The following is a 27,968-nucleotide window of genomic DNA, read 5'->3' as shown; positions in this document are numbered from 1 at the left end:
CGCACCAACCGTTGATTCAAAGAGGGCGTGGCTCATTAACAAAACACTCCTGCTCTTGCCGCCAGGAGGAGGCTCTTGTATCCTTGGCCGAAGTAGGTCATCGAGGAGGGAAGCATACTCTTCGGTTCACCGACTAACGAATTGACACTCCTCAACCACTTATCTGTTTACGGGTCACAGAGGAGAGGAGGACGGAAGGAGTCGAGGAGAGGACAGGACAGACTTTTGCCTAAATGAGAATCTCCCATTGTTATTGTTTTTTTCAAGTCAGTTATGTGATAGAGAATCTATTTTTTTTGCCAAGACATGTAAATCCAAGTCAAGTCTTTGAGGGGAGAGTTCGAGTCAAGTTGTATTATTGAGGACCAACAGGTAGAAATCAGGGTAAATGGATGAAAACCAATGTTATAGGTAACTTTCAATATGTTTATCCTCAGTGTACAGCAGAACATCTGCAGTGAAATGTTATATTTTTTCCCGTTTTGAGGTTAATAGACTCAAAATACCATCTTGGTATAACTTCTATTCTGAGCAAAGTGGGGAAATTAATCCCAAACCAAGTTGGAAGGCTCCAAGATGACACTATGGGGTCATTCCTCATGTATTGGCCATAGTCTAAACTGGGATAAAGGAACGAGAGGCCCAAACATGGAATATTGCTGCTTCCCAGTGATTTTTTTCCTGCACCCATTTCTACTCAATCTGTATGTATATTTTTTTGCCCAGCACCGGTAGTCTCAAGTTTAGGATGTGCATATCGCCCTCCCTTCCACCATATTCTAATCTCCTTAGTCATTGTCTGTAATTATGTAATTACTATAATTATATAACCTCGTGCCCTCAAAGTTTTCACACCTCTTACATTTTTCCAAATGTTGTTGTTTTACAGCCGGAATTTAAAATGGATTCAATTGAGATTTGTTTGTCACTGGCCTACACCCAATACCCCATAATATCAAAGTGGAATGATGTTTTTGTCACTGGCCTACACCCAATACCCCATAATATCAAAGTGGAATGATGTATTTGTCACTGGCCTACACCCAATACCCCATAATATCAAAGTGGAATGATGTTTTTGTCACTGGCCTACACCCAATACCCCATAATATCAAAGTGGAATGATGTTTTTTTACATTTTAACAAGTTAATAAGAAGCTGAAATGTCATCAGTCTAAGTATTCTGCACCTTTATTATGGCAAGCCTAAATAAGTTCAGGAGTAAAAATGTGCTTAACAAGTCACGTAATAAGTTGCACGGACTCACCCTGTGTGCAATAATAGTGTTTTAACATAATATTTGAATGACTACCTCATCTCTGTATCCCACACATACAATTATCTGTAAGGTCCCTCAGTTGAGCAGTGAATTTAAGAAAGAAGGGCACCTATTGTGTAGATTATAAAGCATTTTTAAAAAGCAGACATTGAATATCCTTTTGAGCATGGTGAAGTTATTCATTACACTTTGAATGGTGTATCAATACACCCAGGCACTACAAAGATACAGACATCCTTCCTAACTCAGTTACCGGAGAGGAAGGAAACCGCTCAGGAATTTCACCATGAGACAAGTGGTGACTTTTTAAAACAGCTTTCTCCTATCACAGCCATTAAAAACTGAGGATCGATCAACAATATTGTAGTTACTGAACAATACTAATCTAATTGACAGAGTCAAAAGAAGGAAGCATGTACAGAATAAAAATATTCCAAAACAGGTATCCTGTTTGCAACAAGGCACTAAAGCAATACTGCCAAAAATGTGGCTAGGCAATTCACTTTTTAAATGTATTTTTACATTTCTTTGTTGTAGTTTTTACCCCTTTTTTCTCCCCAATTTCGTGATATCCAACTCCCATACAGACTCGGAAGAGGCAAAGCCATGTGTTCTCCGGAACACGACCCTACCAAGCCGCACTGCTTCTTGACACGCTGCTTGCTTACCCCGGAAACCAGCCACACCAATGTGTCGGAGGAAACACCGTCCAGCTGCCGACCAAAGTCAGCATGCATGCGCCCGGCCCGCCACAAGGAGCCACTGGAGCACGATGGGACAAGGACATCCTGGCCGGCCAAACCTTCCCCTAACACGGACAACGCTGAACTAATTGTGCACCGCCTCACAGGTCTCCCAGTCGCAGCCGGGTGCGACACAGCCTGGGATCGAATCCGTGGCTGTAGTGACTCCTCTAGCACTGCGATGCTAGAGGACCCTTTGCTATTAGACTCGAAATTGAGCTCAGGCGCATCCTATTTCCATTGATCATCATTGAGCTGTTCTTACAACTTGATTGGAGTCAACCTGTGGTAAATTCAATTGATTGGACATGCACACACCTGTCTATATAAGGTCCCACAGTTGACAGTGCATGTCAGAGGAAAAAACAAGCCATGAGGTCAAAGGAATTGTCCGTAGAGCTCCGAGACAGGATTGCATTGAGGCACAGATCTAGGGAAGGGTACCAAAACGTTTCTGCAGCATTGAAGGTCCCCAAGAACACAATGGCCTCCATCATTCTTAAATGGAAGAAGTTTGAAACCACCAAGAAACTGAGCAATCGGGGGAGAAGTGCTTTGTTTAGGGAGGTGAACAAGAACCCTGTGGAGATTGGAGAACCTTCCAGAATCTCAACCATGTCTGCAGCACTCAGGCCTTTTATGGTAGAGTGCCCAGACGGAAATTAGAGTTTGCCAAAAGGCACCTAAAGGACTCTGCCCATGAGAAACAAGATTCTCTGGTCTGGTGAAACCAAGATTGAACTCTTTGGCCTGAATGCCAAGCGTCACGTCTGAAGGAAACCTGGCACTCTCCCTACAGTGAAGCATGGTGGTGGCAGCATCATGCTGTGGGGATGTTTTTCAGCTGCAGGGACTGGGAGACTAGTCAGGATTGAGGGAAAGATAAACGGAGCCAAGTACAGAGAGATCCTTGATTTAAAAACCCTTCCAACAGGACAATGACCCTAAGCACACAGCCAAGACCATGTAGGAGTGGCTTTGGGACAAGTCTCTGAATGTCCTTGTGGCCCAGCCAGAGCCCAGACTTGAAACCGATCGAACATCTCTGGAGAGACCTGAAAATAGCTGTGCAGCAATGCTTCCCATCCAACCTGACAGAGCTTGAGAGGATCTGCAGAGAAGAATGTAAGAAACTCGCCAAATACAGGTGCAAGGCTTGTAGCGTCATACCTAAGAAGACTCCAGCCTCTAATCGCTGCTAAGGTGCTTCAACAAAGTACTGAGTAAAGGGTCTGAATGCTTATGTGATATTTCAGTTTTTTATTATTTTTTATTAATTTGCTTAACTTTCTAAAAACCTGTTTTTGCTTTGTCATTATAGGGTATTGTGTGTAGATTGAGGGAATAAAAAAATTAAAAAAAATTTAGAATTAGGCTGTAACGTAAGAAAATGTGGAAAAAGTAAAGCGGACTGAATACTTGCCGTATGTTTGTGGAAAATCCAATACAACACATTACCAAGTACCACTCCCCATATATTCAAGCATAGTGATGGCTGCATCATGTTATGGGTATGCTTGTAATTGTTAAAGACTGGTGAGTTTTGCAGAATAAAAAAATAGATGGAATGGAACTAAGCACTGGCAAAATCCTAGAGGAAAACGTGGTTCAGTTTGCTTTCCACCAGACACTGGGAAATGAATTCACCTTTCAGCAGGACAATAACCTAAAACACAAGGCCAAATCTACACTGGAGTTGCTTACCAAGAAGACAGTGAATGTTGCTGAGTGGTCGAGTTACACTTTTTACTTTAATCTACTTGAAACTCTACGGCAAGACCTGAAAATGGTTGTCTAGTAATGATTAACAACCAACTTGACAGAGCTTGAAGAATTTTGAAAATAATAATGGGCAAATGTGGCACAATGCAGGTGTTCAAAGCTCTTAGAAAGCCAGAAAGACTCACAGCTGTAATCGCTGCCAAAGATGCTTTTACAAAGTATTGACTCCGGTGTGAATATTTATGTAAATGTGATATTTCTGTATTTCATTTGAAATACATTTATCAAAATGTTCTAAAAACATATTTTCAATTTGTCGTTATGGGGTATTGTGTGTAGATTGATGATAAAAAATGAATGCGATCCATTTTGAATTCAGGCTGTAACACAACAAAATGTGTAAGTCAAGGGGTATGAAAACTTTCTGAAGGCACTAGTTGCTATGTTTCACTGCAGTCACACTATTTCATAGAGTACTAAGCTACTAATTGCTGTTCCCTGCTTGTGATGGTAATAAAGAAAGACACCAGGTCTCTTATTTAACTCTCTACATTAATGATGAGAGGTTCATTCTCAAAAACCCTTGCTGGCTGTCTTTTTGGGGGGGGTGGTTACGTTACAGAAAGTGCAGAGGAAATGTGATCCCGCCGTATGCTGACTGTCCCAGGTCCTTATCTCCAACCCTGCCTCTAAGGTTACATTCCATACTCCTCCCAAATGGCACCCTACTCCCTAAATAGTGCACATAAGGAATAGGATGCCATTTGGGACACAGGCTACGTGTCTTCATCCGTATTGATAGCTTTATGGTGAGAACATGGGGAGATCTGCTTGGTGGTACTATATGGGTTCTCTCTCTTTCCCCTTCGCTATTCAGCGACATGCACGACCCCTGTGAACTCTGACGTAATGGCAAACAAACAGACTGGGGCGCTGTTGAAAATCCTCCTGAACTCCTCTGAGCAAACTCTCTTATATTTCATATACGTTACAGAAGCTTCGTGACGATGAGTATCAGCTCACTTAAAATGCCTTCCACGGAATAAAATGCAACAGGTTTATCTATCTGTATATGCATTTCACAGTCTACACCTGTTGTATTCGACGCATGTGACAAATAAAGTTTGATTTGATAGTGTAACTCACACAATGAAGCGGTTGCATATATAGGCCAACTTTCCAAAGGAATGGAAAAGCATGCCTTTTGTACGGTGAATTTTCCATAGGACGCTGGTCCAAAGTAGGGCACTATGTAGGGAATAGCGTGCCATTTGGCATGCAGTCAAGGTGCTGAAGGGGAGTATGGGTGTTACACCCCCTGCATGGTAATCTCTGGATATAGCAGGCTGGATGTAGAGTCAGAAACTACGTCCCAAATCGCTCCATATTCCCTATAAAGTGCACTACTTTTAACCAGGCCCCTAGGCGTGCGCTATGTAGGGAATATGGGACTCACCCGTCGGACAAGGAATTTGGCAGTTGGCCATGTAAGCTCTTAAGGAATAAATGAAACTCATTTCCTGCTTCATTCACTTTGTATAAGAGCAGCCTGGGTTCCTTTCTACACAGGAACACTGTGGTATTCAGCATGTCTCACGGTGTGTGTGTGTGTGTGTGTGTGTGTGTGTGTGACTCTACTTCCCTCCCACTGTGACTGTCTTATGTGAAAGTGTCAGGTGTTTAATGTCATTTGTGTGAGGCTTCCCTCTCGTCACTGACAGATGGACAAAATAAAACCGAGGGTACTGTTCAGTAGGGCAAAACGTACCAAAAATGTTTTACCCGTTCTTATTGGACCAATTCCAGGTAGTACCATCCCATTTCATTCTGTTTCGAAACATCTCGTCCCATACTGAATTTTCGTGTGCCCTAATTGGTCAGTGGAGCCGTCAGTCATCAGGGCCCCCCAGTCAGACCCCGTCCACCAGTCAGCCAGCTTCCTTGTTTCCCTCATCACTCAATGACAGTGGAACTCTCTTTCTCTCTCTTTTCCCCTCTTTCCTCTCTCCCTGCATCAATAAACATGGAGTCTAGGGGGGTGGTAGGGGTGTAAGGGCTTTGTATTCAGGTCTTTGGGTAGGCTAGAAGGGTGGTCAACAAAGAGCGGGAGAAACTGAGTTATTTTCTTTCCTCTTGGTCCTGTCACTCAGTTTCACCTCACACAATGACCAGTCTTTGTCCTAACCAGGTCCTTGCTGGCTTCTTTCCTCATACCCCTCACTATTTTACACTCTCTCTCTGAAAACGAGAAAACAAATCTGCTTGACGTCCTGGTGAGAGAGAGTGGTGAATATTGCGTCTGTATTATACTGTTAGGTTCATCACAGCTCTCCTATTCATCTGTTATCTCTTGTTGCCAACAACGAGCGCTCCACTCATAGAGAGACAGAGATGTGTTTTTGAAAACAAAGCCACGTGACTGCATGACTTTGTGCCGGCCCTGCAGCAAGCAGAGCGGAGTCCATGGCTGGCTGCCGACCGTTGCCGTGCCAACAGACGGTTGCGTTTCAAATGGCAACCTATTCCCTCTACAGTGCAGTACTTTTGACCAGGGGCCATAGGGCTATGTAGGGAATAGGGTGCCATTTGGGACATAAAGGGGGATCTGTTTTATTGTGAGCGGGCTGGGCTGGACCTACATGGCTGTTTATTTGGGTCAGGCAGTGAAGGTTGGGCCTGTCTGTGTGGTCGGGCCGGTGTCCGAGCTCAGACACTGGATTGGTGTCACTCTGTCGCCCAGGCTCCTAGCAACCACCACTGGAGGCTATGGAGGTAAATGGGGTCTGGTGTCCTGTCCTGTGTGCAACAGCAACAAGGCTGTGGTTTGTCACTGACGTTCACAGTCTGTGGTGCTGCAGAGACTGGGACAGAGATGGAGTGTGTCTCCCAAATGCTACCCTGTTCCCTACATGGTGGACTACACAAGCACATGCACTCACATACCCACACCGAACACACACAGATACACTATATAAACAAAAGTATGTGGACACCCCCTTCAAGTTAGTGAATTTGGCTATTTCAGCCACACCCATTACTGACAGGTGTATAAAATCGTGCACACAGCCATGCAATCTCCATAGACAAACATTGGCAGTAGAATGGCCTTACTGAAGAACTCAGTGACTTTCAACGTGGCACCGACATAGGATGCCACCTTTCCAACAAGTCAGTAAGTCAAATGTATGCCCTGCTAGACTAGCTGCACCGGTCAACTGTAAGTGATGTTATTGTTAAGTGGTCCTCGGTTGCAACACTCACTACCGAGTGCCAAATTGCCTCTGGAAGCAACGTCAGCACAACAGCTGTTCGTCAGGAGCATTTGTTCTGCGCGGCCGCGCACGCGTGCAGCTTAGCGGGAACATTGGTCACTTGTATTCCCAAAACGGATTTGAAAAACCAAACTGATTTGGGCATTAAGGCCTGCAGTGTGAACAAGGCTTCAGTACAGAAGTCCATTCTCTTCAGCTGTACTGTGACTGTATCCTGTACGTAGTGTACTGTGACTGTATCCTGTATGTAGTGTACTGTGACTGTATCCTGTACATAGTGTACTGTGACTGTATCCTGTACGTAGTGTACTGTGACTGTATCCTGTATGTAGTGTACTGTGACTGTATCCTGTACATAGTGTACTGTGACTGTATCCTGTACATAGTGTACTGTGACTGTATCCTGTATGTAGTGTACTGTGACTGTACGTAGTGTACTGTGACTGTATGTAGTGTACTGTGACTGTATCCTGTACGTAGTGTACTGTGACTGTACATAGTGTACTGTGACTGTATCCTATACAGTGTACTGTAACTGTACGTAGTGTACTGTGACTGTATCCTGTACATAGCGTACTGTAACTGTACTTAGTGTACTGTAACTGTATGTAGTGTACTTAGTGTATTGTAACTGTATCCTGTACATAGTGTACTGTGACTGTAACTGTACGTAGTGAACTGTAACTGTACGTAGTGTACTGTGACTGTATCCTGTACATAGTGAACTGTAACTGTATGTAGTGTACTGTAACTGTATCCTGTACATAGTGTACTGTGACTGTATCCTGTACGTAGTGTACTGTGACTGTATCCTGTACGTAGTGTACTGTAACTGTATCCTGTACGTAGTGTACTGTATCCTGTATGTAGTGTACTGTAACTGTATCCTGTACATAGTGTACTGTGATTGTATCCTGTACATAGTGTACTGTGATTGTATCCTGTACATAGTGTACTGTGACTGTATCCTGTATGTAGTGTACTGTGACTGTATCCTGTACGTAGTGTACTGTAACTGTACGTAGTGAACTGTAACTGTATGTAGTGTACATAGTGTACTGTAACTGTACGTAGTGTACTGTGACTGTATCCTGTACGTAGTGTACTGTATCCTGTACGTAGTGTACTGTATCCTGTACGTAGTGTACTGTAACTGTACATAGTGTACTGTAACTGTACATAGTTTACTGTGACTGTATCCTGTACGTAGTGTACTGTAACTGTACGTAGTGTACTGTGACTGTACGCAGTGTACTGTAACTGTATGTAATGCACTGTGACTCTATCCTGTACATAGTGTACTGTGACTGTATCCTGTACATAGTGTACTGTAACTGTACGTAGTGTACTGTAACTGTACGTAGTGTACTGTGACTGTACGCAGTGTACTGTAACTGTATGTAATGCACTGTGACTCTATCCTGTACATAGTGTACTGTGACTGTATCCTGTACATAGTGTACTGTAACTTTACGTAGTGTACTGTGACTGTATCCTGTACGTAGTGTGCTGTAACTGTACGTAGTGTGCTGTAACTGTACATAGTGTACTGTGACTGTATCCTGTACGTAGTGTGCTGTGACTGTATCCTGTACGTAGTGTGCTGTGACTGTATCCTGTACGTAGTGTACTGTATCCTGTACGTAGTGTACTGTAACTGTACGTAGTGAACTGTAACTGTATGTAGTGTACATAGTGTACTGTAACTGTACGTAGTGTACTGTGACTGTATCCTGTACGTAGTGTACTGTATCCTGTACGTAGTGTACTGTATCCTGTACGTAGTGTACTGTAACTGTACATAGTTTACTGTGACTGTATCCTGTACGTAGTGTACTGTAACTGTACGTAGTGTACTGTAACTGTACGTAGTGTACTGTGACTGTACGCAGTGTACTGTAACTGTATGTAATGCACTGTGACTCTATCCTGTACATAGTGTACTGTGACTGTATCCTGTACATAGTGTACTGTAACTGTACGTAGTGTACTGTAACTGTACGTAGTGTACTGTGACTGTACGCAGTGTACTGTAACTGTATGTAATGCACTGTGACTCTATCCTGTACATAGTGTACTGTGACTGTATCCTGTACATAGTGTACTGTAACTTTACGTAGTGTACTGTGACTGTATCCTGTACGTAGTGTGCTGTAACTGTACATAGTGTACTGTGACTGTATCCTGTACGTAGTGTGCTGTGACTGTATCCTGTACGTAGTGTGCTGTGACTGTATCCTGTACGTAGTGTACTGTATCCTGTACGTAGTGTACTGTAACTGTATCCTGTACGTAGTGTACTGTAACTATGTAGTGTACTGTGACTGTATCCTGTACATAGTGTACTGTAACTGTATCCTGTACATAGTGTACTGTAACTGTATCCTGTACATAGTGTACTGTGACTGTGTACTGTGACTGTATCCTGTACGTAGTGTACTGTGACTGTACGTAGTGAACTGTAACTATGTAGTGTACTGTGACTGTATCCTGTACGTAGTGTACTGTAACTGTACGTAGTGTACTGTAACTGTACATAGTGTACTGTGACTGTATCCTGTACGTAGTGTACTGTAACTGTACGTAGTGTACTGTATCCTGTACGTAGTGTACTGTGACTGTACGCAGTGTACTGTAACTGTATGTAATGCACTGTGACTCTATCCTGTACATAGTGTACTGTGACTGTATCCTGTACATAGTGTACTGTAACTTTACGTAGTGTACTGTGACTGTATCCTGTACGTAGTGTGCTGTGACTGTATCCTGTACGTAGTGTACTGTATCCTGTACGTAGTGTACTGTAACTGTATCCTGTACGTAGTGTACTGTAACTATGTAGTGTACTGTGACTGTATCCTGTACATAGTGTACTGTAACTGTATCCTGTACATAGTGTACTGTAACTGTATCCTGTACGTAGTGTACTGTGACTGTACGTAGTGAACTGTAACTATGTAGTGTACTGTGACTGTATCCGGTACGTAGTGTACTGTAACTGTATGTAGTGTACTGTGACTGTATCCTGTACGTAGTGTACAGTAACTGTACGTAGTCTACTGTGACTGTATCCTGTACGTAGTGTACAGTAACTGTACGTAGTCTACTGTGACTGTATCCTGTACGTAGTGTACTGTGACTGTATCCTGTACATAGCGTACTGTAACTGTACGTAGTGTACTGTGACTGTATCCTGTACATAGTGTACTGTAACTGTACGTAGTGTACTGTGACTGTATCCTGTACATAGCGTACTGTAACTGTACGTAGTGTACTGTGACTGTATCCTGTACATAGCGTACTGTAACTGTACGTAGTGTACTGTGACTGTATCCTGTACGTAGTGTACTGTGACTCTATCCTGTACATAGTGTACTGTGACTGTATCCTGTACATAGTGTACTGTAACTGTACGTAGTGTTCTGTGACTGTACGCAGTGTACTGTAACTATCCTGTACATAGTGTACTGTGACTGTATCCTGTACGTAGTGTACTGTAACTATCCTGTACGTAGTGTACTGTATCCTGTACCAAGTGTACTGTGACTGTACGTAGTGTACTGTGACTGTACGTAGTGTACTGTATCCTGTGCGTAGTGTACTGTATCCTGTACGTAGTGTACTGTAACTGTACGTAGTGTACTATTACTGTATCCTGTACGTAGTGTACTGTGAATGTATCCTGTACGTAGTGTACTGTAAATGTACGTAGTGTACTGTAACTGTATCCTGTACATCGTGTACTGTAACTGTATCCTGTACATAGTGTACTGTGACTGTATCCTGTACGTAGTGTACTGTAACTGTACGTAGTGTACTGTAACTGTATCCTGTACGTAGTGTACTGTGACTGTATCCTGTACATAGTGTACTGTAACTGTACATAGTGTACTGTAACTGTACATAGTGTACTGTGACTGTATCCTGTACGTAGTGTACTGTAACTGTACGTAGTGTACTGTGACTGTACGTAGTGTACTGTAACTGTACGTAGTGTAATGTGACTGTACGTAGTGTACTGTATCCTGTACGTAGTGTACTGTAACTGTACGTAGTGTACTGTGACTGTACGTAGTGTACTGTATCCTGTACGTAGTGTACTGTGACTGTACGTAGTGTACTGTATACTGTGACTGTACGTAGTGTACTGTATACTGTGACTGTACGTAGTGTACTGTATACTGTATCCTTTACGTAGTGTACTGTGACTGTATCCTGTGCGTAGTGTACTGTGACTGTATCCTGTACGTAGTGTACTGTAACTGTATCCTGTACGTAGTGTACTGTGACTGTATCCTGTACGTAGTGTACTGTATACTGTATCCTGTACGTAGTGTACTGTATCCTGTACGTAGTGTACTGTGACTGTATCCTGTACGTAGTGTACTGTGACTGTATCCTGTACGTAGTGTACTGTGACTGTATCCTGTACGTAGTGTACTGTATCCTTTACGTAGTGTACTGTAACTGTATCCTGTACGTAGTGTGCTGTGACTGTATCCTGTACGTAGTGTACTGTAACTGTGTACTGTGACTGTATCCTTTACGTAGTGTACTGTAACTGTATCCTGTACGTAGTGTACTGTAACTGTATCCTGTACGTAGTGTACTGTGACTGTATCCTTTACGTAGTGTACTGTGACTGTATCCTGTACGTAGTGTACTGTGACTGTATCCTGTACGTAGTGTACTGTATACTGTATCCTGTACGTAGTGTACTGTATCCTGTACGTAGTGTACTGTGACTATATCCTGTACGTAGTGTACTGTGACTGTGTACTGTGACTGTATCCTTTACGTAGTGTACTGTAACTGTATCCTTTACGTAGTGTACTGTAACTGTATCCTGTACGTAGTGTGCTGTGACTGTATCCTGTACGTAGTGTACTGTAACTGTGTACTGTGACTGTATCCTTTACGTAGTGTACTGTAACTGTATCCTGTACGTAGTGTACTGTAACTGTATCCTGTACGTAGTGTACTGTTACTGTATCGTTTACGTAGTGTACTGTGACTGTATCCTTTACGTAGTGTACTGTAACTGTATCCTGTACGTAGTGTGCTGTAACTGTATCCTGTACGTAGTGTACTGTGACTGTATCCTGTACATAGTGTACTGTGACTGTATCCTGTACGTAGTGTACTGTAACTGTGTACTGTGACTGTATCCTGTACGTAGTGTGCTGTGACTGTATCCTGTACGTAGTGTACTGTGACTGACGGTATCCTGTACAGTATGTAGTGTAGGAGTCCCTTGGTGCTAGTGCCAACCATAAGAGGTGCCAGGTAGGGAGGGGCTCACAAAGGGCACTGATGTTGATGCCGGAGTAACGGGACACCACAGCTGAATTCCAAATAGACCCCTAGTCCCTAGATCTGAGAGGATTGGATAGGTCTAAGCAATATAGCGAAAACCTTCTACCTAGCCAATCAGAAGGCAAGGTGAAGCTAGGTATTGCAGTAATGCTATCTATCCTCTTGTCACCGAGGTTAGTAAGAAGGGAATGCTTATATCTATCCAATCATTTGACCAGGACTACTGACCCTCTTGGGACTGTAATGTGTGTGTTGACATCTGGGTGATTTTAAAAAGAGACAGCCAGGCTGGATTTATTTGTGTGTATGTTGTGAAATTTACCCGGGACAACAAGCGGACACTCTCTGGCTGCTCTAGTCTCAGGTTGGCTTGGTTTGGATACTTAGATTCGACCACCGGTGACAGTAACTCTCTCTCTACTTCCGCAGAGTTATGCAGTACTATACTACAACAGGTTGTAGAAACATTTTAGTTGAGAAATGTGTCACTGCTACCCAGGGTTTCTTTCTGGTTGGTCGTGACTGAATAGCCCTTTTTTCTTTTCTCTCGCTGAATTTCAGCTCGGTGCAGAACAGCGAACGGGGGAAGAAAATTGGAGCAGCTGTGATCACCACCAGTCGAAGTGTCGTGCAGACCGGGAAGGCAGTAGGTGAGACCGACAGTCAGTCTCTCTAACCAACCTTTTCCCCAGACTCAAATTAAGCCACCTGTGAAGGATTTGTAGTCCAGGAAACTGGCCTTCAAAAATAGTCCACAGAGTACTGCTAACTAACATTCACTCCCGGATGGCTTTGTTTTCATCAATTAATTTCTAAGAAATGTATTGTTCAGTACAGAACTGTATATCTTATCCACAATCCCTCCTGTCTCCATCCTCCAGGTCAGTCGGTGGGTGGAGTGTTAACCAGTGCAAAGTCAGCCATGTCGTCCTGGTTCTCTACGTTGGCCCAGCCTGCTATTTTAGCCACTCCCGCAGCCTCCCCTGAGCCTCAGTCACCTACCGAGCCTTGACCACCTTCATGCCTCCTAACCTAGCCTTAGCCTCTGTCACGGGCTTTAGCCAACATGAGTTAAGCCTAGGAGCTGAGGATACCCTAACCCCTCCAACGGTCCTTCCCCGAGTGTCTTCTCAATTCATCTTTCCTTGATTCCCCACATCCTTTCTCCTGAGCTCCTTCTCAAACCCTATTGGAGAAGGTCAGAGGGGAGGGATCTTGGACAGTGACCTCCAATACAGTTGAGGAGGTGAGGAGACAGGATGCGACGTGACACACTCCTCCTCTCCCTTTTCCTTTCAGAACCAGCTAGTTACAGAAGGAACCGGGGTCAGGTGGGCAGGATAGGTTGATTTTTGTGTTTGGGGAAAGGTTTTATTTTATGAAGGATTTGTTTCAGGCCTCTGATGGGATACCACAATGCAGCAGAGGGATCCAGGTCTTTGTTTGTAAATGATTCCCTATGTAGTTCACAACTTTTGACCAGGGCCCATAAGGTACTGGTGATAAGTAGTGTACTAGGAATAGATGCCATTTAGGATGTAACCCTGGTCTGCAGTACCCTCTCCCCTCCATCCCCAGGTTACAACTGCTCCAGCATGGAGGACAGACGAGAGGAATAGCCACTTGTGCTAAACAGACCGACAGAGATATGCTCAGAGCTTCAGATTTCAGTGTGTTTTTCTGTGTGGTGGAAGACCTTTTGTGTTTTATCCAAACTATATTCCAACAAGGTGTATACTGTATATACTATACTGACAGTGTGAAACCAGTGCATTGCTGGCTGGAAGCTGTGTTACTGTAAATTAGTAAGGTGCTGGGCCAGGGCAAACAACCTATGTGCTTGTCCCAAATGGAACCCTTACCATAGTGCACTACTTTTGACCGGTCCCTAGTCTATAGTAGTGCACTATAAAGAGAAGAGGGTGCCATTTGGAACATTTACTGTTGTCATTCCTGCTTTTTATCTTTTTCCTCATGTCCGCACTATACATGTAATAGAACTTTTATAAAGATGGTTGGAGTATGGGATAAAACTAATTTATTAGTTGTATAGTTTGTTGGACTTGTACATAAGTGATTTCCTTCTGTCTCGACTGGAACCAATCTCTACCTGATCTATGGGTCACTACTTTTGACTAAGGCTCTTTAAACCTATTCCCTAGAAAGTGCACTACCAAAACATAGGAAATATTATATTTCTATGTACTCTCTTAGCCTATACTTGTTACTTTGAGATGATTACAGTACTTTCCCCCCCAACTGTTTGTATTGAAGTTGTTTAACATTTAGGCACAGATCCATATTTAGAAAATAAGTGTGTATATATTTATCTTTGAGATCTGGGACTGTATCCACTAAAAGTTGGAGTAAGAGTGCTGATCTAGGATCCCATATAACCTTATCAATTACGATCTAAAAGGCCAAACTGATCCTAAATCAGCACTTGTACTCAGACGTTTAGACATGGGCCCAGGTCCAATTTTTAAACTGTAATAACATCTTTGCCGGCTGTCTGAACCATCATCTCCTTGATTTCCTGTTTTGACTTTAACTAAAGTCTGTATGCTTCATTTGTTGAACTCTGAAAATCACATTAAGTATGCAATTTTTTTTTCACCTGACATATTTAGTGTTTTGAAAATATTCTAAATTGTGAAGTTAATTTATGCTGCATTAAATATAAGACATGCAAATCTACTTTCTCATAGCTTCTGTACTTAACAGCTGAAAATCAGCCTGATCTTTACTGCTTCAGTACCTAAAAAAAGTGCTACAAAACGAAACAAGAGATTTAAAAAGTATTTCTGTAAGCTTCTGTTAAAGAGAGCGAGATTCATGGTCTGGTCATACTGTATGTAGGTCAGCCAAACAAAAGACCGTAGAGGGGGTGTACCAGGACATGTGGTAGCAGGCGCAGGGTCTACCGGACAAAAACAGGCTGCAGCCACGTGCCTCAGTTCAATAACATCGCATGCACACGCGAACCCAGGGACCTCACGGATGACTTTCAGATTATCAGCTCAAAAGCTATGGGTGGGGAGGGGGAGGAGGCAGAGCAGTAGAGGGATGTTTGTTTGGCTTCAGCAGCTGTCCCAAATGGCACCCTAGTCCCTGTATGGAATAGGTTGCCATTTGTGAAGCAACCAGCTCCAGTTATAGCTATTCAGAGGTGGTACCGACAGGGCTTCTGTGGATGCCTTTTAGGTCAGGCAACGAATGGGACAAAACTATTTTAAGCAGGCATAATAGGTCCCATGGTTGTATAACTAACTGAAAATGTAAATAGGCTAAATCTAATTGTGAGCAGACTGGATTAACAGGTACAAACATGTTTAAAACAAAACCAAGCATGCGTCAACCAATGTGAAAATAACAAGTCATTGTTTTCGAGAACGTTTTGGTATGTTTTTTAATAAATTAACGTTCATTCAAAATACAGTGCCAAAGGAACATGATGCAGCCAAACATGCTAGTAAGGTTTGTCATGAAGCACCTGTGCTCATGTTTAAGGTAGGAACCATGAAGCAGCTCCGTCCGCTCCCATACCACCCTCCAGTCGTTCTCCACTACCGCTAGTGGTTGCCTGGACAATTTCCATAGCAACAGCACTGGGCCAGCCCTCCTTCCCAGACCCAATCAGCAGCAAGATTCCTCAGTATTTCACACAAGAAAATAATCTGATGGGGGGTGGATACCTAAACACAATCACACTACAGTAATGTCTGAATTTAAAATAAATTTAAATATGTTAAAAATGTTTAAAAATGTTTAAAATAAAAAAAATACTAATACAAAATAGAACCTGGTTGTTTTCCCCCACACTAAAAGTTTATTTTTTAAACATGAAAAATATATATTTTTATATATATTTCAGCAGCTTAGGGGGAATGTATTATATATTTTTTTAAATGCATGAGCCCAAAAATCTATAGTTGATGAGAGTATTGAGATAGCGTGAAGGAGGCGTGTGTTGTTGCAGAGACCCGCGCTTGTCAAAAATAAAATAAGAGCCGGCATAAAACCTCCCATCACGACGATGAGATGGCGGTTGGTTAGGGTGAGCTCCGTTCTGTAAACCGCTGGCTGGCTCTGTGGAAGACCTGTGTCCAGAGAGATTGACTAAGGATGCCTCCCAAATGGAACCCTATATAGGATGCTACTTTTGGCAAGAGCGCCACAGTGCCAGCTTAACAAGCCTATGGTGGCCCTTTGCGCCCTGGTCAAAAGTAGGGAGTCAGGTGCCATTTGGGGGACACAGCCTAAGAGACAGTTCAGGCAGGCTTGAGTGGTGTTAGTGTGAGCAGGGGACTAGAGGAATGAGGGGAGAGGCAGGGGGTTGCGTGTCTGGAGCAGAGGTAAAGAAAAAGAAAAAACAGGTAGTGACTGGACCTGCAGTCACCACCTAGAACCCCCCCCCCCCCCCCCCTCAACACTTGGCCCTGTATGTTCCTATACTAGGAGCATCCAAAATGGCACCCTATTACCTATTTAGTGCACTACTTAGGGAATAGGGTACCATATGGCTGAGACACAGGCCACGTGTCCCTAGGAGAGATGGATGTGGGTTTACAACAGTGGTGATAGAAAGAGGTGGAGACCAGGAGGATTTTGGTACAGTTTTTCCAAGGAGCTTTTCGCCAGTAAGTGCATCATCACAAATCAGTCAACTTTCAATTATCACATTGTAGAAACAGTATAACAGACTTGAAGTTGCAACAGACAAAAGAAAAAAAACAAATCTACTTTTCCCATATTACTTTAGTTTCTCTCCTATATTTTCAATGTCTGAGGCTTTGTATAAGCTTGTTTGTCAGCAACAGCTAGCCAGCAGAACAGCCTTGTAGCGCTCAGATCCCTTTGGAACAGACATCAAACCTACCCCTCTGGCTTTCAGGTCAATCCCTCGACACGTCACACCCAGAGTTCAGAGGGCAATTCGGGGACTCCGTTTGGGGGCAGAGAGGTGGAAGGTTAAGAGCTATATGTGAGGGAGGGAGACCATCTCCCCGTCCACCTCAAACTCCTCAGCCCCGTCGGGGGAAAACAGGTAGGTGGGTGGTTTCCACGGGGATTCTTCCAGACAGGATGGGTATAGCTTCCCCACGGCGCAGCGGAAGTCCTTCCCCAGGTCCCAGAGCACGCGCTCAGACACGGGCTGCTTGAGGTACCAGCGGTCCAGCTCCAGGTCGTACTGGTAGATGGCGTACTTGGCGCGCTCGTTCATGTGAGTCTCCCGCATGAAGATGCACAGAGCGCCAAGGAGCACCACAGCCCGCACGCACGGGTCCGAGTAGCGCTTGGCAGGGATGTTGGCGGCCAGGCGCCACTCGTTCTTGCCGACGTCGTAGATCTCCACGGTGACGGAGGAACCGTCGATGGTGCTGGTGGGCATGCGGACGCCCGAGTTGGAGACAACGTGGAGCCCCCCAATGTAGAAGATGAGGTCACCAAAGGTGGCAGCGGAGGCGAAGCAGCGACTTGTCTTCCTCATGGCCATCTCTACCCAGGTGTCAGCGCGAGGGAAGTAGCAGTACATGAGGTCATGGGTCATCACGTAGATACAGTCGTGGGCTGCTACGGACGTGGTCCAGTTCCAGGCGCAAGGGAGGGGGCTCATCATAGCCCACTCGTCTTTCTCACAGTCATAGCGTTCTACGGTACGTTTATTTAGCTCCCCGCCTACGTTGTCCCCCCCGATGGCGTAGATGTAACCCTCGCAGTAGACCAGAGAGGGCTTGATGCGGGCACACAGCATGGGCGTCTTAGGCACCCAAGCATTCTGCTGGGCGTCAAACCAGAAGAAGCTATCCACTGAGCGGAACACTGCCTGTTGCTTGCCGCCGCTTTTCCCGTGGTTGGCGATAGAGTTCTTCAGCGGGATTTGCCCGCCGGCAATGAACACGTCGTTGTCGGGTGTGACGAGCGTCCCAACCTTCTGGAGGTCGCCGGGCGGATTGCTGAGCTTGTAGACCTTCTCGGCCTGCGGGCTGTAACACACCACCGTGTGGTTGGGGCCCGCCATCACCTGACCCATGTCAGATGGCCACTCTGACGTGGCCTCCATGAAGATGAGCATCTCCTCCTTTGTCATGCCAAGGCGGGGTTTGAAGAACTTGGGCATGGACTTGTAGAGGCCCTGCACTACGACAGACTTGTCGTTAGGCGGTAGGCCCTGGAACCAGGCACGCTGAGTCACCTCGGAGAGAGCGTCGATGCGGATCTGGCTGAGAACTGAGGACAAGTACTGGGACCTAGCCTCCATGTTATACTCCAGCCACAGCATGGCAGCCTCCCTCACCGTCTCCTCCTAAGATAATATTTAAACATCAAACATACTACATTGTGACAACACCATGGGTATCAGTTTTACAAGCAGTCATTTTGCGTAGCCAGAAGCCGTATTCTTATCCCCTAGGGGTAATTTGCTTTACAGCTCAGGGATAAGAAATACACAGAACCAACATTAAGACGAAGTAAAAAATAAAAAAATATTAAAAGTATACATACCGGTAGGAATATTTCTAAGTACGTAGAAAGTACATTAGGTACGTATAACCAGAGAAGTGTACCCACCTTCTCTACGTTGAGGTTGTCTGAGCACAGCACGTCGACCAGCAACTCATGGGACAGCTGTAGGAAGGCCTCCTGACGGTAGACCACGGGGAACTTGTGTTCCACCATGCGCTTGGCGCTCTGCTTCAGCTCCACACAGGAGAACAGATCCCCGATGCTCAGCATCCGGACACAGTTGTCTGCATGGATCTTCTTCACCAGGTAGTCCCTGCACTGCAGTAGCACATCCTCTACCTAGACAGGTGGGGGGGGGGGGGGGGGGGGGGTATTATAGAGAAATAGCTACAGCTTGAAAAACATCAAGATCAACATTGTGATTATATTACTAAGAGTCACAACTCAATTAGGCATATACACACACATCCAGGAATGTCCACTGATCAGAAATAGGAGGGTCAGTGATGTGATGAGACTCATGAAGACAGACAGGGCACTTCTACCTCTGTAGATCAGTAGAGTAATGTTGAGACCCAGAATGGGGGGGGGGGGGGGGGGGAATAGGAGACTGGACCACACCTGTAGGAAGCAGGCGGTCTCATAGAGTGGCTCCACAGTGCTGTCATTGATAGCCAGGTTGCCTGTATAGGCGTAGGTGATGATGATCTGGAGAGTGGCAGGGTCCACGTTCTTCAGGTGAACATTAGTCTGTTTACTCTCAGACAGACCACTCATAAACATTGCCCTGGAGAGGGAGAAAACAGGGGTCAGTACTCAGACAGCTCATCAAAATGTTGTTAATTTCAAAATTGTTGACGTCAGCTATTTCACATCTTCATTAAAAGCAGTAGTTTGCTGCTATGGGCGAAGTAACGCATTTGTATTGTGACAGATACGGAGCGTGACATATTAGACAGTCATCTACAACAGGGTTTCTCAAACTTGGTCCTGAGGCCCCCTCTGGGTCCATGCGTTTTTTTCCCCCTAGCACTACACAGCTATATTCAAATAACCAACTCATCATCAAGCTTTGGTTATTTGAATCAGCTGTGTAGTGCTAGGGCAAAAAAACGTGGGAGGCCTTGGACGAGTTTAGGATTGATCTACAACATCCGTTTATCTGACTGGGGATCCAGCATAAAACAATCAGAGGTAGGTAACAGACTTCCAACAACCCCAGTTGGACTTCTCAGGCACTAGACCCAGTGACCAGAACACAGCATGCTCCCTCCACGCTGTGGCTCAACCACACACCAGCCAGCTTAGCATACCCAGCCCTCTCAATATCCCCCCGCCTCCAGGCCATCCTGACACCAACACAGCTGTCTGTGACACCGCCTTTCTCCTTTAAAAAAACATGTCACCAAAACCTGTGAGTTTATGCTGCTTTGCAGCAGGGCCCTGGGCTGGATATTACACAACCTTGCAAGCATCCTGTCACTAGCTTACCCCTCCCACATGCCCCCCCCCCCCCCCCCCCCCCCCAACCCAGCTCTGCTTGCCTGCGTGACAAGAGTTCCCTTACTAATATAAGTACGCCAGAGCCCCCCCCCCCCGGGCCCCTTTAACTGCAGCAAGGAGGGTAAAAGGGAGGAGAGCCAGAGAGTGCCAAGAGGAAGAGAAGGGACACCTCCTGGGGGGGGGGGGGGGGGGCAGAATGCGTCAAGAGCAAGAGAATGGATACCTCTGTGAACCCAAGAGGGGAACTGCTTTGCATGTTGTCACCGGATACCGAGTGGTGTGCGTGGGAATCGGTGAGGACGAATAGGTGGGTGTGAGGAGAGCAGCCAGTAAATGTGTCTGCTGGATCTTTACTAGGAACGTCTGTTCAAAAGACTAGGCTACATAAGCTCTTGTCATGTATATATAGTACCAGTCAAACGTGTGGCATTTCTTTACTTGTACTATTTGACATTGTAGAATAGTGAAGCCATCAAAACTATGAAACGTATGGAATCATGTAGTAACCAAAAAAAGTGTTATTTTAGATTCTTCAAAGTAGCCACCCTTTGCCTTGATGACAGCTTTGCACACTTGTCATTCTCTCAACCAGCTTAACCTGGAATGCTTTTCCAGCAGTCTTGAAAGAGAACCCACATATGCTGAGCACTGGTTGGCTGCTTTTCCTTCACTCTGCAGTCCAACTCATCCCAAACCATCTCAATTAGGTTTAGGTCAGGTGATTATGGAGGCCAGGTCATCTGATGCAGCACTCCATCTTGATCAAATAGCCCATACACAGCCTGGAGTTGTGTTGGGTCATTGTCCTGTTGAAATTAAATTATAGTCCCACTAAGCGCAAACCAGATGGGATGGCGTATCGCTGCAGAATGCTGTGGTAACCATGCTGGTTAAGTGTGCCTTGAATTTTAAATAAATCACAGACAGTGTCAGAAGCTAAGCACCCCCACACCACCTCCATGCTTCATGGTGGGAACTTCACGTGGAGATCATCCGTTCACCTACTCTGCGTCTCACAAAGACACAGTCGGTGTAACCAAAAATCTCAAATTTGGATTCAGACTGACATGACAGATTTCCACCAGTCTATTGTCCACTGCTCGTGTTTCTTGGCCCAAGCAAGTCTTCTTATTGCAGTCCTTTAGTAGTGGTTTCTTTACAGCAATTTGACCATGAAGGCCTGATTCACGCAGTTTTTTACCTAGAGGTCAACCGATTAATCTGCCTTTTTGGACACCGATTACATTGCAATCCATGAGGAAACTTGGTGGCAGGCTGACCACCTGTTGTGCGAGCGCAGCGTCAAAAGGACCTTGTGGCTGCAATGAGGCAAGGTAATGTGCTAGATGGCTTTAAACTTATAAAAAAATCAATCTACACAGTTTATGATATTACTAGATTAACTAGCTTGTCCTGCGTTGAATATAAATCAATGTGGTGTCTGGGGTTGCCCAGGCATCATCTCCTCTGCAGTGCTGCACTTCAGCTATGTAATGTTGTGCTTCTTAATGAGCCCCCTGGGCCTACCTTCTCTTGAGCCACAGACTCAAGTTGAGTCATTCTACTACCACCAAATAGTGATTAATAACTGACAAACAGAAGTAGGGTCTGACATTTAAGGGACAAACAGTAACATCTCTATATTTCTTAAAACAAAACACTTTTTGACCACGGTTGTGTCCCAAATGGCACCCTATTCCCTATGGTGCCTGGTCAAAAGAAAGGCAATAAAAGAAGGAATAGGGTACCATTTGAAACGCACACTATACCTTCAGGGAGAACATGGTACGTGTAGCCTAATCCTAAGAGTGTCAGACTAATGCTTGTCATGTTTCCAACATAGGTGAATACTGGAAAGCAAAATGTAGACCTAAATCAACCATTTCACAGTTCCATCTCCCCAAAACACACATTCTACAGTAAGCCCAGGAGTGAGTCACAAATGGCACCTTGTTCCTTACGTAGTAAGAAGTGCACTATATAGGGAATAGGGTTCCATTTCAGACAGGCCAGGAGTGACTTAGTGGGTTCCCAAACAGGCTTGCTCAGGCAGGTCGAGGGCTAGGTCTACATCATAGGCACAAGCTGCTGAACTGTAGTACTTGTACGTAACATTCTGCTGAACAGAACAGTCCAGAAGACTCCACAGTGACTCACCTGAAATAGCAGCTACATGTGACCAAGACCATCTTGTGACAGTAGAGTGCACTACTAGGGCCTATGGTGCACTCAATGTAGTGCACTCAATGTAGTGCACTCAATGTAGTGCACTCAATGTAGTGCACTCAATGTAGTGCACTCAATGTAGTGCACTCAATGTAGTGCACTCAATGTAGTGCACTCAATGTAGTGCACTCAATGTAGTGCACTCAATGTAGTGCACTCAATGTAGTGCACTCCGCAGGTAACAGCGGCCAGCAAACGGCGTTAACTCACCTGAAATAGGAGCTACATGTGGCCAGGACCATCTTGTGACATGGGAACTCGTTGTCCTCCACCAGCAGCACCACGTCAGTCAGTAACTTCTGCTCATAGAAGAAGTTGAGCTGCTCCAGCAGGGAGACCGCGTAGTCCATGTTAACTGGCCTGCGCTCACTGAGATCCGACATGGTTGCATCCCATGAATCGCGCCCCAGTTTCAGCAGTTCAAGCAGCCGGTAAAAGAACCGGGCTCCAAAACCAAATGGGGGGGGGATAAATGACCTAAAAGCTACTGCAGACTCCTACAGAAAGAGACCCCTCTGCTTTGTGATGACTGATGTCGGCAGGCAGACAGCGGTGATGACTCAAAACCAACCCGGGGGGGGGGAATGTGCGAGAATAAATCAAAGTGACAACAGGGTACAGAGACCCCTCTGCTTTGTGACACCACCGTTGGCTGATGTCGGCAGGGCAGAACAGAGGTGTTGACCAAAACAATACGCAGTGTCCCAGGACCAGGATAAAGACCTCTGCAGCAAAAAAAAATAAAGTAGCAACTCCTTCTGTTCCTATGTTATGGAAGAGAAGACAGGATGCAGGGTGATCAAAATCAGGTTGGTTCCCCTCTTAGTGTTAATTAAGAGTGACGCAGGAAGTTACCCTCCAACTGGGCTCTCTGTCTAAGTCCTTGGTGTGGTCTCTAGAGCCAAAAACCAGTCAGTGCTGGTGCTTCAATGACGGCTGTGTTTGTTCTTCGTTGCTCTGTATAGCCCAGATAGACCGGTCTCTCTCAGAGCAGACAAGACAGGCAGGCACAGGGGACTGGATGGAGGTAGTGGGGACAGGAGATGCAGACTGGCTGTGGTGGTGATAGTGATGCAGCTAAATCAGTGCTGGGCTGAAACACAGAACAGAACAAATCAATAAAACCACTTTCCATAGATCAGATCAGGCCCAGGACACAGAAAACAGGGCTGCTCCCTATGTAGAGCACTTAACCAGGGGCCCATGAGAAGCTGTTCAAAAATAGTGCACTATGTAGGGGATAGGATGCATCAAACAAACGGCCGATAACAGTCTAGGGGAGGGATTCAGGACAGATAGACAATAACATGTTGTTCCCAACAATTCTGTGTATAAATACTTCCGGTTAACATATTAATCTCCTCACTTACAACATTTTCCAGAGATATGCTACGGAACATTAAGTGCATAGCAGGCCTAATACTTCATCCAATAACAGAGAATCTGCTTTTCAGGCAGACAGTCTCCTCCTCCCCACCATTCTCCTCACTCCCTGCCTGTCAGATCAGCCCACATCACCAATCCCTTCCACATGAGAAAAGTGCATCGTCAACAATCTGGTCTCCCCTGGCAGGTCCCCCCATCACTGGTGCCGCTTGGAGAGACTCATTGCACTCACTGACAGCCAGACGGACTGTCTGTCAAGCAATTAAAATGGGAGAGACCCTGATAAAACCAACTGTCAGATTAATTTGTTGGTAACAGGGCACTACATAAAAAGTCTACTTAAAAATCAAGACACAGAACATGCTTTTGGCTGTGACTTCAGAGCTGTAAGCTACCGCCACTCATTGTGTGTGTCCCAAATGACACCATATTCCCTACATTGGTCAAAAGTAGTGCACTACTTTTGACTAGAGTCCTATGGGTCCAGGTCAAAAGTAATCTCAGAAATAAGGAATATGGTTCCATTTGGGACCCATCCATAATCATATCCTGGATGACTTCAGCCTCCCATCTCTGGCATGTTGCCATGCTATCAAAGCAATCCATCCCATTGGCTTTAAGTCGTGTAGCTTACATTATATGCAGTCCTACCAACGCCAAACTAAGGGCAATTGGTGACAGAAATAACAATTTAGCCAGGTTAACCACATGGGTGGCTACATGTGAAAGGCAAAAGATTATCAGGCCTTCAATAAGTGAAGTAGTTGAATTACAACCGTTGTTATCGGTTATTTCTCCACTCTGGGACATGGTTGGAGATTAGTCATTAAGAACATGGCCACAGCAGTCTGTTAAATAACCCTTTTAGCCCATGCGTTGATGATAGCCAATTTGTCCATCCATTGACATAGCAAGCTACCTACGTCAATCTTGAAAGGCAACAGTGTGAAGTAAGCATTCTTCTAAGATCAACAAATTAACATGGACCTGTACATACAGTCCCGAGCTGGCAACATTGGTGACCACACACCAAAACACTGTACTACTATTACTAGGCTGATGACGTTAGCCATCTCACTTCACTTGCCAATGGGTGAGTTATTTTTAATGGCCCAGTGCCCCAGGTGGGCAGAGTTCACACATTTTAGACCATTCCATCAGTCCTTAGAGTGTCTATGGTACTTTCATATACTTTTTAACCAGGAGTTCTGAAAGTAGCACTGACGAGCCAGAAGTGATCCCTGAAATTGCGTACTAAACCACAAGTGTGTAGATATTTGCACCATGTTATTGCTCTCTCTCTCTGCTGTGTATGCATCTTACTATAGGCCACTTAAATGGCGAGGGGATGAAGCTCATTGGCGACAAGTCGAATTGCTAGGGGCTGGCTCACAGGTGAAAAATAGAGCAGCACAGCTTCTAGAAAACAGTTGTTTTCAAATTAGGGATCCTGTGGCTAATTGAAGACAGACAGTAGTTTCAGAGCATGCGTTTAAGTGAAATCTCTAACCATCTGGTGCACCAGCCATGCAAAACGAACTGGCCCAATGATTTGTGTTTTATGCTCTCCTCACAACAACATGGGACATAAAGCTAGCTAACCTAAATATGACTTACTTTCACCTGTGTACTGATAGACATTTTATTGTTGGTAGCTAATTGCCTGACTATTGTTAGCCAACTAGCTAGTGGTTGGTTAGCAAACTCATCTAACGTTAGCATAGCCAGCTAACAGGTGCCATCAGTAATCTATAGAGAGCAATAGTAATGGCGTCTTTTTGTAGGCACTAACTCTACCATGGCTGATTGGCCAAAGCCTATGGGGAAATAAATAGGATTTTGGGATAATGACCGAAAATAAATTGTGGTAAACACAGGCTTAGGAGATATACAATTTGTTCTATAAGAACCTTCAGCTTACGTCACTTGGTGAATTTTGAAACATTCGTATAATCAAAAAACGTAACGACTTCCTAATTCATAAAGGGCATGTTGACTGCTATTATACCATAGAACAAAACGTATAAGAACTCCTAAGCCTGTGTTAACATCTGACCTTGTTTTCGACGTTTATGCAACAAAAAAAAAACATTAATTTCCCCCATAGGAATGGCTGAACATGAGAGGTAACTCATTTCCGGTTTTTAGGACTACAAGATGACAATCTATTGACTTTAGAGCGCTGAAAATTCTTAACGGTTACCAAATTATTTGTGGGAGTTCTAGAAAACTGGGCAATAATTAAAATGCCTAGCCAGCTAGTAGTTGTGTGACTAATGTTAGCTATGTTAACTATCTGTATTACAGGACATCCTTACTGCTAGGCCACATTACGTTACGGTCACCTAGTAGTAAAAAAAAAGAGCTAGAAGTTGATTGGCTAACCTGGTGACTAATTCCATGGTGATAATTCAAATTCACACACTTAGCTAAATTAGTTCAACTGGTTAGCTAGTTAATGTTATCACGTTACCGTTACTTTGTCGGTGTTAGCTAGCTAAACATTCTGGCTAGGTTAGCAAGCTAGCGTTAGTTGGCTGGGTTACTGCCCAATTTTCAAGCTAGCTACTTCCCAGACCCCCCCCCCCCCATCCAAAACATGGATAAGCAAGCCAGGCCTTCAGTGGATGTGGTGACTGATGACAGACTAGTTAGCTTACTCACCTTTCTTTTCGAACCATTTATCCCAAATTAGACTTGAAAGCTTGATTGCCGGATCCCACACAGTCTAATCGCTGCAACTATTAGCTATTGTCTACAGTAATGTTAGCTTGATCATACATCAACAAAGGCGGCAGTTGCGCGTCCCTTCCGGGTACTTTTTGCCCGGACTCGGGAATGAACGTTACTCCCACACATATATCCTGCCAACCAAATTACTCAGCTACCTAACTATAGTGATGAGGTAGTTCCGTATAGTTTCTCATAGACCTAGCTAAGCAAGCAGGTAAATAACAATATCCAAAGTAAGCAAGCAACGTAGCGCTAGCTAGGAAGGGTTAGCATTTGCTAAGCTCGTTAGCTAGCTTTTAGACGTCGGCGTTAACTAGACTGTGAGCTGGCTAACAAGCAACCGTTACATTACTAGAATGAGCTAGCTATGCATGTATGTATGGCTGTTAAGATATTAAACAAACATATTTCCTTACACTAGCTAATTTAAGGCAATATGCAATAATCGATGCCGACCGGTCTTTTCTTGCTATTACAGAAAGTATCTAGCTCCGGAAGCCGAATTTACACAATTAAGGCCGCGAGAGGCAACCAGCAAGAAACCTTTCTCGACAACGCAGGCGCCGCGCAAGACAACAGGGGCCAAATGAGGATACTGGGCACGCGCCCAAAAATCGTCTCAGTTAGGGGATTATATTAATGCTCCGGACATGCCCCGGGTTAGCGTTGATTGCATTCGATTTGGAACCGGGACATCCCGGGCGTGAGCCAGGTGTCCTGTGCGGGCGACGGCAAAGTCGGCTTAAAACAACAGTGACATAGGTTAAAGAGGCAGTGCAGTTAAAAACGTATTTTCCTATTTTTTTAATGATATATCCACACTATGAGGTTGATAACACTGAATTTGTGAAAATTATGATAATGACATTTTTGTGTAAGAAGGAAAAATGCCTGGAATTTCATGTAGGTGGGATGGACCTTCTGGCCCACATCATTAGTCACAATATGATCTGAAAGTACTCAGACCCTTGACCCTTTCCACATTTTGTTACTTTACAGCCTTATTCTAAAATTGATTAAATAGATGTAAAAAAAATATATATACTCAAATATCACATTTACATATGTATTCAGACCATTTACTTAGTACTTTGTTGAAGCACCTTTGGCAGCAATTACAGACTTAAATCTTCTTGGATATGACGCTACAAGCTTGGTACACCTGTATTTGGGGTTTGGAGTTTCTTCCATTCTCCTCTGCAGATATGCAAAATTGTCTATGCACTTATTGATGAAGCTGGTGACTGATGTGGTATACTCTTCAATGCCATCGAATATTCCAGTCTGTGCTAGCAAAACAGTCCTGTAGCTTAGCATCCA

The 27,968-nt window shown here is 44.5% G+C and overlaps 2 protein-coding genes across 3 annotated transcripts in view; one reads left to right on the top strand and one right to left on the bottom strand.

The window, feature by feature from the left end:
* Positions 1-15,029, top strand: part of LOC110489831 (AVL9 homolog (S. cerevisiase)) — a 37,817-nt gene extending 22,788 nt beyond the window's left edge. The window contains exons 15-16 of one of the 2 annotated variants that reach the window (XM_036944094.2): positions 12,894-12,982; positions 13,214-15,029. In XM_036944094.2, coding sequence (XP_036799989.2) covers positions 12,894-12,982; positions 13,214-13,344 — 220 coding nt within the window. In that variant the 3' untranslated portion in view covers positions 13,345-15,029. Of the gene's footprint in view, positions 1-65; positions 4,325-12,893; positions 12,983-13,213 lie in introns of those variants that run through there. The other variant, XM_090199665.1, reaches the window with a different exon arrangement.
* Positions 15,030-15,727: 698 nt separating this feature from the next.
* Positions 15,728-27,257, bottom strand: LOC110510445 (kelch repeat and BTB domain-containing protein 2). The gene is made up of 5 exons (XM_036944099.2): positions 26,580-27,257; positions 22,740-23,622; positions 19,422-19,587; positions 18,906-19,139; positions 15,728-18,639 (listed from the first exon to the last, which is right to left on the bottom strand). Exons 2-5 carry the CDS (start codon positions 22,910-22,912, stop codon positions 17,311-17,313), a joined length of 1,902 nt encoding a protein of 633 aa, XP_036799994.1. The 5' UTR covers positions 22,913-23,622; positions 26,580-27,257; the 3' UTR covers positions 15,728-17,310.
* Positions 27,258-27,968: the final 711 nt, after the last annotated feature.

Source organism: Oncorhynchus mykiss, chromosome 15 (genome assembly GCF_057628025.1).
Source record: "Oncorhynchus mykiss isolate SJ-2025 chromosome 15, ASM5762802v1, whole genome shotgun sequence".
NCBI classification, from domain to species: Eukaryota; Metazoa; Chordata; class Actinopteri; order Salmoniformes; family Salmonidae; genus Oncorhynchus; species Oncorhynchus mykiss.
The sequence above is the reverse complement of the archived record's forward strand: the minus strand, read 5'-3'. Positions and strand labels throughout refer to the sequence as shown.